The sequence below is a fragment of the Hemitrygon akajei genome, chromosome 30 (genome assembly GCF_048418815.1).
Source record: "Hemitrygon akajei chromosome 30, sHemAka1.3, whole genome shotgun sequence".
Taxonomy (NCBI): Eukaryota; Metazoa; Chordata; class Chondrichthyes; order Myliobatiformes; family Dasyatidae; genus Hemitrygon; species Hemitrygon akajei.
This window is the reverse complement of record NC_133153.1, coordinates 43,418,716-43,431,079: the sequence shown is the minus strand read 5'-3', so window position 1 is coordinate 43,431,079 and position 12,364 is coordinate 43,418,716. Positions and strand designations below refer to the sequence as shown.

The window sequence follows — 12,364 nt, the reverse complement described above, 5'->3', positions numbered from 1 at the left end:
ACACCTGTCGCCCGTCAGTGCGTACACCCCACACCTGTCGCCCGTCAGTGCGTACACCCCACACCTGTCGCCCGTCAGTGCGTTCACCCCACACCTATCGCCCGTCAGTGTGCACATCCCCAACTTCTGATTTTGGCATTTTCCCCACTTCCTTTTCCATCCCAATGATGGGTCTCAGCCTGAAACATCAATTGGTAATTCATTTCCTTACATACTGCCTGACCCGCTGAGTTCTTCCAGCATTTTGTTTGTGTTGTTCTGGATTTCCAGCATCTGCAGAATCTCTAGAGATTCTTTTAGTTGTGGCTGTTGCTTCACTCTCTGAACCAAGGTTGATCACTCGGTTTGACTGTGCTGGGGTGTGAGGTACCTGCCTGTCCTGATGTCGGTTTGACTGTGCTGGGGTGTGAGGTACCTGCCTGTCCTGATGTCAGTTTGACTGTGCTGGGGTGTGAGGTACCTGCCTGTCCTGATGTCGGTTTGACTGTGCTGGGGTGTGAGGTACCTGCCTGTCCTGATGTCAGTTTGACTGTGCTGGGGTGTGAGGTACCTGCCTGTCCTGATGTCAGTTTGACTGTGCTGGGGTGTGAGGTACCTGCCTGTCCTGATGTTGGTTTGACTGAGCCACTCTCTGGGGTGGCGTAGAGGGGGTGTGGCTCATCATCCAGCTTGGTTTCTGACACACGTTGCCTTTGCCCCCACCCCCACCCCCGTGCCCGTACCCATACCCGTACCTGGGACTGGGAAGCGCGCCGGATGACCTGCAAGGCAGCCTCTCGACACAGGGCCATCAGGTCAGCACCAACGTAGCCGCCCGTTGCTTCCGCCAGCCAGGACACACAGACTTGGGCACTGACGGGCATGAGGGTGGTGACTGCTCCGAGAATGGCTCTGCGCTGTAACATGGTCGGCACGCCAATCACAACCTGCAGGAAATAACCAGATACAGATCACGGAACCACACAGCCAAAGAGACTCTCCGGCCCAACTCCTCCATGCTGACTGTGCTCGTGCTATTTGCCTGCATTTGACTCAGGTCTCTCGTACCCAGGGCTTCCCAGCCTTTACATGCCATGGACCCCTGCCATGAACCAAGGACCCTAGGTTGGGAGACCCTGCTCCTACCCAACGGTTTATCCAAACACCCCCTCAACTACTTCCTCTGGCAGCTCATTCCATATAACCACCACCCTTTGTGTGGAGAAGTTACCCCCTTTTAAATTTTTCAGCTCTCCCTTAAACCTGAGCCCTCCACCCTGAGATAAAACGCTATTTGTATTCACCCTATTGATACCTCGCAGTCCCTGCGACATTGCATTGAAGTGTCAGCCTGGCCAACTCAGGCTCCTGACAAACCTCCTCTGCACTCCCCCCAGTATGGTGATGTCCTTCCTATATCAGACTGACCTGAAATGTAAATAATACACCACACGCACGCTCACAACTGCAGCTCCAACAGAGCTCGAGATTAAAACCACTTCAAGTAGATGTGAATAGAGCAAGAAATGAGAAAGTGAGCTGTTGCACTGCCACGGAGAAGGCTCATAAACCAGGGAGACAGGTGAATGGGGCACGAGTTTGTTGCTCTCACAGGTACAGACCCAAGAAACATGGTCAAGTGAAGGGTTTGATGTTCTAGGGTAAAGAAGTTTCAGGCATGACAGAGGGAGATGCAAAAGATGGGAATCACACTGCAGATTCCCTAGAGGTCAGAGCAGAATGTAGAGAGGGATCCCGGAAGGATCGTCCAGTGAGTTCACTTGGGCAACGGCTCTCCTGGGATTTTAGTAAAGGCCTCCCACTGGGAATGAAGAGAAACAAGAGATTAGAAAATTGCAGTGAAAGACAAAAAAATCAGAATTATAACAGTGAGGGGATTTTGACTATACTAACTCTTTTTGTTTGACTGTCTCTCTGTATTGGACTTTTGTTGGTGGTTTTTAAAAATGGGTTATTTGGGTTTCTTGCTTTGTGGCTGCCTGTGAGGAGAGGAATCTGAAAACCGTCTGATTTTACACACTTTGATAATAAATAATAATATTCACTGGTATCACCTTTGAACAAAGGGGTCGGACGCGGAAAGTGGGTCCAGAATGCTTTTTTTGGGATCAATATGAAGAAAGGGATGTCTATACTGGGGACAGTCTGAAAGCGCCGTGGGCTTTAGTGGTAAGGTTGCTCTTTAAATTGCTGTTTGGCATTGGGGGAAGAGACCCATTTCAACAGCATACCCGAGGTCCTGGTGGAAGCAGGTCGGAGAATAGAGAATTGAAGGCGAGCTGACAAGAGTCTATAGTAGGAACAGAGCTGGATGGAGGCCAGGCCGGGGGGGCTGCCTGGGCCGACGGGATGCTGGGTCCTAGTGGGTTTCTATCCCGGGGATTGGGGCTACTCCCACGACCACGCTTGCCCTCACCTCTCGGTCAAACCGCCCTGGTCTCCGCAGGGCGGGGTCCAAGGCCTCGGGCCTGTCGGTGGCGCCCACCAGCACCCAGCGCTGACGCTCCGGGTTGTCGAGCAGGCTGAGCAGCTGAGCTAGAAGCCTGTGCTCGGCGCCCTGGTTCCGGCCCGTCCTCCGGGGAAAAGCGGCGTCCAGCTGATCGACGAAGAGGAGGCAAGGCCGGCGCTTGGCCTCGGCCCCGGCCCGGCCGAAGAGGCGGCGGAGGCGGAGCTCGCTGTCCCCGGGCCGTGGCCCGAGCAGCGCCGAGGCTGAGGCCTCCAGCACCGAGGCGCCCAGCTCCCGGGCCAGGCAGCGCAGAAGCCGTGACTTGCCCACGCCCGGTGGCCCGATGAGCAGCACTCCCCGTGGGCAGTCCAGGCCCAGGCGCGCCGAGACTTCGGGGTAGAGGAGCGGCCAAGCCAGCGCCTCCCTCAGCGAGGTGAGAGCAGGCTCGGGGCCTGGCGCCGAGGCCTCGGCCGGGCCCCGGATCTCTGCCTGGTACCTCTCCAGGCTCAGTACCTCAGCCACCTCCACTTCGGCCCCCGCCACCAGCAGCGCGGCTCCGGGGGCCAGAGGGTCCAGCCAGCGCACTTCGAGTAGCCGCAGGGCGCCGGGCCAGGCCGAGGCCTCGGGGCCTGACACCCGCACCACCAACCCGGCGCTCAGGTAGACGCCCTTCAGCAGAGCGCGGACCAGCTGGGCCGGGGGCTCGGGGCCGCCAGGCTCCGCCACCACAGCCCGCACGCAGACCCGCCGGGCCCTGCTGCAGCCCACGGCCTGCAACTGCCCGAGGCCCAGGCTGAGGCTACGAGCCCCGCGCTCCAGGAAGCCCGGGCTGGCGCACTTGGCGTCCAGCTGCACGAAGCCGTCAGCGAGGTCGGCTCGGGGCCAGGCTGAACAGAGGGCCAGGCCGCCGGCTACACAAACCCGCAGCGGGCTGCCGAGCCGCACGCCCAGCGCCGCCAGAGCCCTGGGCCCCAGGCGGCAGCGCTGCGAGCCGCGATCTCGGGGCTCGGGCGGCAGGAGCCGCAGGCCTGGCCCCTCCATTCGGGCAGCGGTGGCTCCGAACTCCCTGGGCCTCGGCTCCAGGCTTCTCTCGCGGCAGTCACCGCCGTCTCCTGGGCAACCGATTTCACTTCCGCCGGAAGTAAACCAATCTTCCAGCTGCACCATGAGCCGTATCTATAGCGACGACCGGTTATCCGTCGGCCCCGTTAACCGGGAGCGGGTCCTGGGTCGGTGGGCTCCGGCGGCACCGGGGTAAGGCCTGGCCGGGCAGGGCGGATCGGGATGGTAGGGCTCGGTGGGCCGGGGACGCGTCTCCGTACTGCGCTCAGGCCGGGGTGTGGTGCTGCCGTGACGCGGTGATTTGTTTGCAGGGGCCCCGGGGCCGTGCTGGAGGGGGAGCTGCGGCAGCTCAGTCGGCACCAGATCGAGGACAACAATGGCAGCAAGGTGAGCGGGCCCGGTGGGGCGCGGTACGGTGGCGTCGAGACGATGAGGGAACAGGTTATTTTAGACCTGGTTCTGTGCAAGGAGAAATATTAATGCAGTGTCTTGTAAAGAACACGAGGGGAATGGCCACCCACCATACGTGACCAGTATAATCCGAAACCATAAAGAACAAAACTATGAAGGTATGAGAGAAAGCTGGCTCAGTGTACTGAGAAAAAGCGTTAAACAGTTGTCAAGAAATGCCCAGCAGTTGTAGAAATATGATTTGCAACAAGTATACAGTGTATTCCAGTCAATTAGGACCCATTGGTACCAGGACATTTTGGCACATTTAAGTGGCTGCCCCAATTAGCTGAAGTTCCATGGAAGTAGTTAAAAGATGTTAAAAAGAGTCAAGCTGGGTAACACATTATGTATTTGAATGAAATACAGAACAAATTAGGACACAACCAAAACCACAACAGTGCTTATAGAACTGTTGCTCGTAATAGTTATCGATGGAGGAATTAACAAAATGAATGCAGACACCTGGTGCAGATAACGGACTGCCTTCATATAGTGCTTTCGACAACTGCATCCTCCAAATCTTTATTTTCATTGTAACATTCAAGATGATTGTTGGTATCTTCAAATTTTCATAGTCCCTAACTTGTTGAAGTAGTGAAATCATTTCATTTTCACTCCAGGCCATTTCTGGGATCTCCAAGCCTGAATGCTGAAACCACAGTGAGCAAAACAGTTCTGAATTGTTTTACTGTTTACCTCGTGCCATCTATTGGTGACAAAAATCACTGCTTTTTGAACACAAATACATGCATCTTTAGACACTACACCACGCTTAGAATAGCTTTAATGGCCACACAACGTGCAGGGACTGAAGCTGTTTAGGAACTTTAGCAACAGTCTCCTGTCCCAATTAAGTGCCGCAGTGTCCCAAAATAAGTAAAGGAAATCCTAGTTATTTTCTCGATTAATTTTGCTTCCAAATAAGCAGCTGCCTTGATTACCCACATTATTTTAAAGCACACCCCAAATACCAGATAATCCACCCTGCACTGGAATTGTGAATGTTCTGATCACAATGGAGGCATCAGAATTAGGAATAGGCCCTTCAAACTTGTCCTGTTCTTCAATGAGATCATGTTGGTCTGACGATAACCTCAACTCTGCACTCCAGTCTATATTTGGTCAATGTCTGTCTCCTTGCGTTTGAAAGTGATTTCTACTTCTGCATTAGCAGTGCTCTGCTTCCATTTCCCTTGAGGAAGAGAACTACAAAGGTTTTCCACGGAGAGAAAAATGTTTGTGGTGTCTCTGTTTTAATGACTGACCTTCATTTTTAAACAATCACGCTGTATAAGAGTATAAAAATTAGGCACAGGAGGAGGGCATTGTACCTTTCCATCTGTGAAGAAGTTTCTTGTGATTTCAGCACTAAATGTTTTGCTGCTGTCTTGAGATTGTGACCCCTTATTCTGGATCACATTTAGTCATTCAGCTCTGTTGGACTTTGTAAATTTCTATCAAATCCTTTTTTTTTCCATTTTCTCACCTCCAGGTCCTCAGTTAGAAGGTACAGGAGCCTCAGGACTCACACCCCCAGATTCAAGAATGGTTACTACCCCTCAACCATTAGGCTCCTGAACAAAAGGGGTAACTACACTCATTTGCCCATTCATTGAGACGTTCCCACAATCAATGATCTCACTTTAAGGACTCTTTATCTCTATCTCATGTTCTCATTATTTATATTTGCATTTGCAGTTTGTTGTCTTCTGCACTCGGTTTGATCTTTCATTGATCCTGTTATAGTTGCTATTCTATGAATTTAAACAGTATGACCACAGGAAAACGAATCTCAGGGTTGTATCTGTACTTTGATAATAAGATTTACTTTGAATTTCGTTTTGTATTCACTAACATACCCTCATATATGGCATTGCCACCATCCCAAAATTCAGTCTGGGTTCCCCCACAGGAGGAAATATCCCTGCATCCCACACTTTCCCCACTCTTGTTTTGTAAACTAATTCCTTCACTCTGCTGGTATGGGGCAGCCAGTTCAGTTCATCCTCATTTAAGCGGAAGTCTAGTAAATCTCAGAATTGTTCCTAGTGCCTGCTCCTTCCTAGGAAGGACAAATGCAATTAGAAATTGTTCTGTGGGAGAAGTCACAGAGTGGTTGTAGATGGTTTCCTCTCTGACTGGAGGCCTGTGACCAGTGGAATGCTGCAGGGATCAGTGCTGGGTCTGTTGTGTGACATCTGTCTCAACGATCTGGATGATAATGTGTTAAACTGCATTGGCACATTTGCGGATGACACCAAGACTGGGGAGCAGTGGATGGCAGGGAAGGCATTCGAAGCTCGCAGCAGAATCTGGACCAGCTGGAAAATGGCAGATGGAATTGAATACAGTCAAGTGTGAGTTGCTGCACTTTGAAAGGACAAACCAGGGTCGGTCTTACACGGTGAGTGGCAGAGCACTGAGGAATGCAGTAGAACAGAGAAACCTGGGAAGACAGATCCATAATTCCTTCAAAGTGTTGTTTCAGATACATAGATAGGGTCATAGTGAAAACTTTTGGCACATTGGCTTTCATAATTGAGCATGTTGAGTACAGGAGTTGGTTTTATTTTGAAATTGTGTACGATGTTGGTGAGGCCTAATTTGGAGTATTGTGTGCAGTTTGGACTCCTTATTTTAGAAGGGATATGTTGACATTGGAGAAGGTTCAGAGAAGATTCACAAGAATTATTCCAGGAATGAAAGGGTTACCGTATGAGGAAGATCTGGCAGCTCTTGGGCTGTATTCCCTGGAGTTCAGGAGAATGAGGGGAGATCTCATACAAACATTCCAAATGTTAAAAGGCCTGAACAGTTTAGATATGGCGAAGTTATTTCCCGTGGTAGGGGAGTCTAGGACAAGAGGGCAAGTCTTAAGGATTGAAGGACATCCATTTAGAACAGAGGTACGGAGAAATTACTATAGTCAGAGGGTGGTAAATCTGTGGAATTTGTTGCCACAAGTGGCTGTGGAGGCCAAGTCTTTGGGTGTATTTAAGTTAGAGATCGATAGGTTCTTGATTAGCCAGGGCATCAAAGGATATGGGTTGAAGACAGGGGAGTGGGGATGACTGGAAGAATTGGATCAGCCCATGATTGAATGACAGAGCAGACTCGATGGGCTGTGTGGCCTACTTCTATAGCTTATGGTCTTATAATTGGCTAAAAAAAAGTGGGTTATAACAGCAAATAAAAATTTTATTTTCTTATTTTCTTAATCTTAAAATAGTATGCTAATATACAGGAGACTAAATATGCACTAAATATACTGATGAAGGTCTCAGCCCAAAACATTGACTATTATTTCCACAGCTGCTGCCTGACCTGCTGAGTTCCTCTAGCATTTTATGTTTTGCTGTGTAATATATTTAATCTCTTTGAATATTTTTCAGTATCGATACTTCATTTTGTATATTAAACCGACAAAAATCCACAAGAGAAAGTTTGATTCCCATGGGGTGGAGATTGAACCAAACTTCAGTGATACCAAGAAAGTTAACACGGGCCACTTGATGTCTTCTTACAGTGAGTACACACCGTTGGCTTGTGGATAAGCTGCCCCTCTAGTGGGCAATCAGGCTCATTGCAGTTTGGTGGAGGTCTCTATATCTCAGTGATCTTCATTCATTTCCTTCACTCCTGTCTTCATTGCCATGGTATCCTGCCCTACTCTGTTTCTGTGTTTTCTTACAGCATTAAGTCCATATAGCAATTCCATGCTCCTTGTTTGTTTGTTGTTCATCTCTGTGTCTTGTGGAAACCTTGCTGTTTATTCAGCATTGTCTTTAGCTAACTCGATGCTCAACCCAGCACGGAAAGTGTACAGCTGGCTGGATTCGAACCCGGGATCACTCGACTCAATGTCCGGTACAGATGCCACTACACATGCACAGGCACACACAGTTATGCACGTTCGGCCACAGACACACACGCAGGCGGGCGCACAGAGTCAGGAATGAAGCCAGGCTGCTGGAGCCGTAAAACAGCAGCAATGTGATCTGCACCACTAGGGTAGGCGTTTTGTTCTCCCAGTTTCCATTCCTATTCCTCTTGCCATTCCTTGACACTTCTAACGTTGGATCCCTGTATCCTGGTGTGCAGCACACCAGCTTCGTATTGCAACACAAAATCCCTATAGCTTCACTATGATTCTACCAGCTGCTGGACACAGTGGGAAGTGTTGGGATTGTGCAGGTCAGGCAGCAGCTCAAGCCAGCTGATTTTAAAATCAAATTTCCAGCTGGCCTCCTGAAATCTACCCGGATTGACTTTTTTCCCATCGTCTCAGCTAGCCCCACCATCAAGTGCTGTTCCCACCCTGGCACTGACCTCTCTGGTTCTTCCCTCTGCATACTCCTCTCTCCCCACTGTTCTTGCAAATTAGAGTTCACTTGTGTTTTAATAGTTGCTGTTTCTGATGTTATTGGCAGGAAATGTTAGCTTGTTTCTCTGCATATTCCATGACCAGCTGAATATTTGTATATTTCTGTTTTTGTTCCATGAGATTGGGGGGGGGGGGGGGGCGGGGAGAGACTTGAAATGAAATAATCAAGGGCAGCCACCGTAGCGCCACAAAGCAGTTAGCGCAGTACTACTACTGCTGGTGTCAGAGTTCAGAGTTCAGTCCCAACGCTGTCTGGAAGATGTTTGTACACTCTCCCCATGAATGAGTGTGTTTCCTCCCTCAGCCCAAAGATGTATGGGTTGGTAGATCGGTCATTGTAATTGTCCAGTGGTTAGGCTCGGGTTAAGTTAGTGGGTTTCTGGGTGGGCCGGAAAGGTCTGTCCACCCTGTATCAGTAAGTAAATAACTAATCAGCAAGACCAGGGAGGTTTCAAAGGTACATTTAATGTCAGAGAAGCCCCCCCCCCCACAGCTCCCTCATCCCACGCATGATCAGCAGCAAAGCAACGATCCCCCCCTCCCACCAGCAAAGAAAGCATCAGCATCCCCCACCAAGCACTCAAGTGTGCAGCATAGACTTGCAGTACCTCAAAGACTACTTGTTCACCCGGTAATTTGCCGTGCTCTCTCTCTCGTAAGGGAAAAAGAGTGATGGACTTCAGGAAGACTAAGCCTGCACTGCTCCCTGTTACTATTGATGGTGAGGTCCTACAGGTACCTGGGGGTGCACCTGGATGACAGACTTGAATGGAGCACCAACGCAGAGGCTGTGTACAAGAAGGGCAGAGTCACCTCTACTTCCCGAGGAGACTGAGGTCCTTTGGAGTATACAGGCCTCTCCTTCACATGTTCTACCAGTCTGTTGTTGCCGGTACAATCTTCTATGTGGTGGTATGCTGCGACAGTGCCATCAACAGTCTCAATAAACTGATTAGAAAGACCAGTTCTGTTATAGGAGTCAAACTGGACACACTGTGGTAGAAAAAAGGACCCTCCAGAAAATCCTGGCAATTCTGGACAATGTTTCTCACCCTCTGCATGCCACCTTGGCTGAACAGAGGAGCACTTTTAGTAATGGACTGAGACAACTGTGCTGCTCCCAAGAGTGCTATCTGAGGTCATTCTTACCCTTGGCTATTAGGCTCTATAATGAGTCAAACTATAGCCGGGGAAGTGAAGACCCCTTCCTGCCAGACTGTTTGTGGTAACTTATTTTTTATCTTTCTTACTTCTCTTCAGTATTTGTATATCTGTGCACTTGTAATGCGACTGTGACACTGTAATTTCCTCTGGGATCAATTAAGTGTCTATCTATCTAATGAACAGCTGTCTGCTGAGACTTTTGATGGGTAACATTAACAGTGATGACTGATGGGAAATCTGACTGGCTTTTGAATTTCTGAACTGGCAGGCTGTCAGTACTGTGATGTCGCAGGTATGAGTTCCAGGTTCCAGCTTTCCCCACAGTCTGACGAACGTGACATTTGTGAGATTACAGAGAGACTGAGTGCATCTGGACAGGTTAAGTGAAAGGACAAGATGTTGGCAGATGTATATTATCTGATGTTATTCAGATTTTAAATGAGCAACTGGCATCTGTTGTTGTACAGAGGGAGCAGCTTCACGAGATGCAGTTTCACGAGATGCAGTAAACAAAGAGACACCAGTTAGGAAGTCGAAAGTACAACTTCTGTGGCAGTAGGTTGATGTTCAAAGCTAAGGAAACCTTGGTGAAAATATTTGCAGCAGTTTTAGGAGATGATCATCACTGACAAGCCCAGCACTTGTATAGAGCTCTGCAAGATGGAGGCCAGCCATTCATCCCAACCCCTCCTGGCCAACCAGAGTGCCCACCTAAGCCGGTCCCATCTGCTTGTGGTCTTTCTAACCCTTCACTATCTATGTATTTGTCCAAATTTCTTCGCCAGTAGTTCGAGCCCTCGTTGGGTGTGTGTGTGCGTGTCTAATATAATATATATATACACACACACACACACACACACACACACACACACACATATATATATATACATATACATATATATATATATATATATATATACATATACATATATATATATACATATACATATACATATATATAAACTTTCCCAATTAACTGAAGGTTCATTGAAGTATTTAAAAGTTATAAAAAGGGCAATCATTTAAATGAAATACAGAATAAATTGGAACATAATCAAAGCTGCTACAGTGCTATAAAAATGTGTATTAGACATAAGACGTAGGAATAGAATTAGGTCATTTTGCCCATCGAGTCTGCTCCAACATTCAATCATGGCTGATAATTTTTTTTTCTTCTCAACCCCATTTTCCGGCCTTCTCCCCGTAAACTTTGATGCCATGTCCAATCAAGAACCTATCAATCTCTGCCTTAAATACACCCAACGACCTGATGAATGCCAATGCATCATACACCTTCTTAACAACACTGTTAATCTGCGCAGCAGCTTTGAGTGTCCTATTGACACGGACCCCAAGATCTCTCTGATCCTCCACACAGCCAAGAGTCTTACCATATATTTTAAATTCTGTCTTCAAGTTGGACCTACCAAAATGAACCACTTCACACCTCTCTGGGTTGAAGTCCATCTGCCACTTCTCAGCCTAGTTCTGCATCCTATTGATGTCCTGCCATAACCTCTGACAACCTTCTAGACTATCCATAACACACCCAACTTTTGTGTCATCAGCAAATTTACTAACCTGCCCTTCTTCCTCGTCCAGTTAATTTATAAAAATCACAAAGAGGAGGGATCCCAGAACAGATCCCTGTGGAACACCACTTGTCACCGACCTCTATGCAGAATATGAGCCATCTACAACCACTCTTTGCCTTCTGTGGTCAAGCCAGTTCTGGATTCACAAAGCAACTTCTCCTTGGAACCCATGCCTTCTTACTTTCTGAAGGAGCCTTGCATGGGGAACCTTATCAAATGCCTTACTGAAATCCATATACACTACATCCACATGACTTACTGAAATCCATATACACTACATCCACTGCTCAATCTTCATCAATGTGTTTTGTTACATCCTATTTTTTGTTTTTTTAAATGTACTAGAATGCTGCAGTGTCACTGACAGGTGGTTGTCCTACACAGGGGATTTGGAAGGTATAATGGCCACTCTAGGTATTTTTTTTTTAAAAAGTGAAGAATTCAGAAGGAACAATGCTCCCAGACCACCCACTCACCTGGATGCTCGCAGTTTGTCGGCTTCCACTAGCCTGCTGACATCATCGATATCGATCGCTGGTGTCTGGCCAGCCACTTGCTGGGGCTGGATGTGGCTGTGTAAGTCGCTCGGGTATGACACAGTGCCCAACGGCCTCTGTCCAGACTTAGCCCAAGAATAACTCTTAAACAAAACATAGAAATCTACAGCACATTACAGGCCCTTTGGCCCACAATGTTGTGCCAACCATGTAACCTTAATGCAATGGTCTGTGATCTTTCTACAATTTTGTTCCTTTAAATCCTTCGGACTCGCGTTCTCCCCATGAATGCATGGTACTCCTGTTTCCCCCTTCTGTCCAAAGACACACCGATTAGTAGGTTAATTGGTCATTGTAAATTGTCCTGTGGTTAGGCTAGGGGTAAAATTGGAAGATTTGTGGTTGGCGTGGCTCAAAGGGCTGTACCTCCATAAGTAATAAGTAAGATCCATAGTTGGCTGCAAGGTAGATGTTGGGATGTTCCACCAGCGACAGTGGCAGCATCAAGGGGATATAGTTACAAATAAGGGCTGGTATTGAACTTCCTGTCAGCGCATAGTGAATCTCTGGAAATATCTGCCCCTGAGGGTGCTGGAGACCAGCACATTAAATATATTTAAAGGAGAGAGACATAAAGATTTGGAAGCTCAAGGTATTGAAGGTTTATGGAGACCTGGCACAGAAGAGGAGTTGAGGTCAGTTAAGATCAGCCATGATGACATCATGGGTTTGATGGGCTGAGTGGCCTTCAGCTGCTCCTGAT

At 48.4% G+C, this 12,364-nt stretch overlaps 2 protein-coding genes across 6 annotated transcripts in view; one reads left to right on the top strand and one right to left on the bottom strand.

Moving 5' to 3' along the window:
- The window catches only part of afg2b (AFG2 AAA ATPase homolog B), a 43,254-nt gene extending 39,600 nt beyond the window's left edge, over positions 1–3,654 (bottom strand). For both annotated transcript variants that reach the window (XM_073032755.1, XM_073032757.1), the window contains exons 1-2: positions 2,417–3,654; positions 735–926 (exon numbers count right to left, since the gene is read on the bottom strand). In XM_073032755.1, coding sequence (XP_072888856.1) covers positions 735–926; positions 2,417–3,613 — 1,389 coding nt within the window. In that variant the 5' untranslated portion in view covers positions 3,614–3,654. The remainder of the gene's footprint in view (positions 1–734; positions 927–2,416) is intronic.
- LOC140718700 (AP-3 complex subunit sigma-2) overlaps positions 3,568–12,364 on the top strand; it is a 108,115-nt gene continuing 99,318 nt past the window's right edge. Inside the window, exons 1-3 of one of the 4 annotated variants that reach the window (XM_073032761.1) lie at positions 3,568–3,700; positions 3,820–3,895; positions 7,354–7,486. In XM_073032761.1, the coding sequence (XP_072888862.1) occupies positions 3,612–3,700; positions 3,820–3,895; positions 7,354–7,486 (298 nt within the window). In that variant the 5' untranslated portion in view covers positions 3,568–3,611. Of the gene's footprint in view, positions 3,701–3,819; positions 3,896–3,936; positions 4,078–7,353; positions 7,487–12,364 lie in introns of those variants that run through there. The other 3 variants (XM_073032758.1, XM_073032759.1, XM_073032760.1) reach the window with 3 other exon arrangements.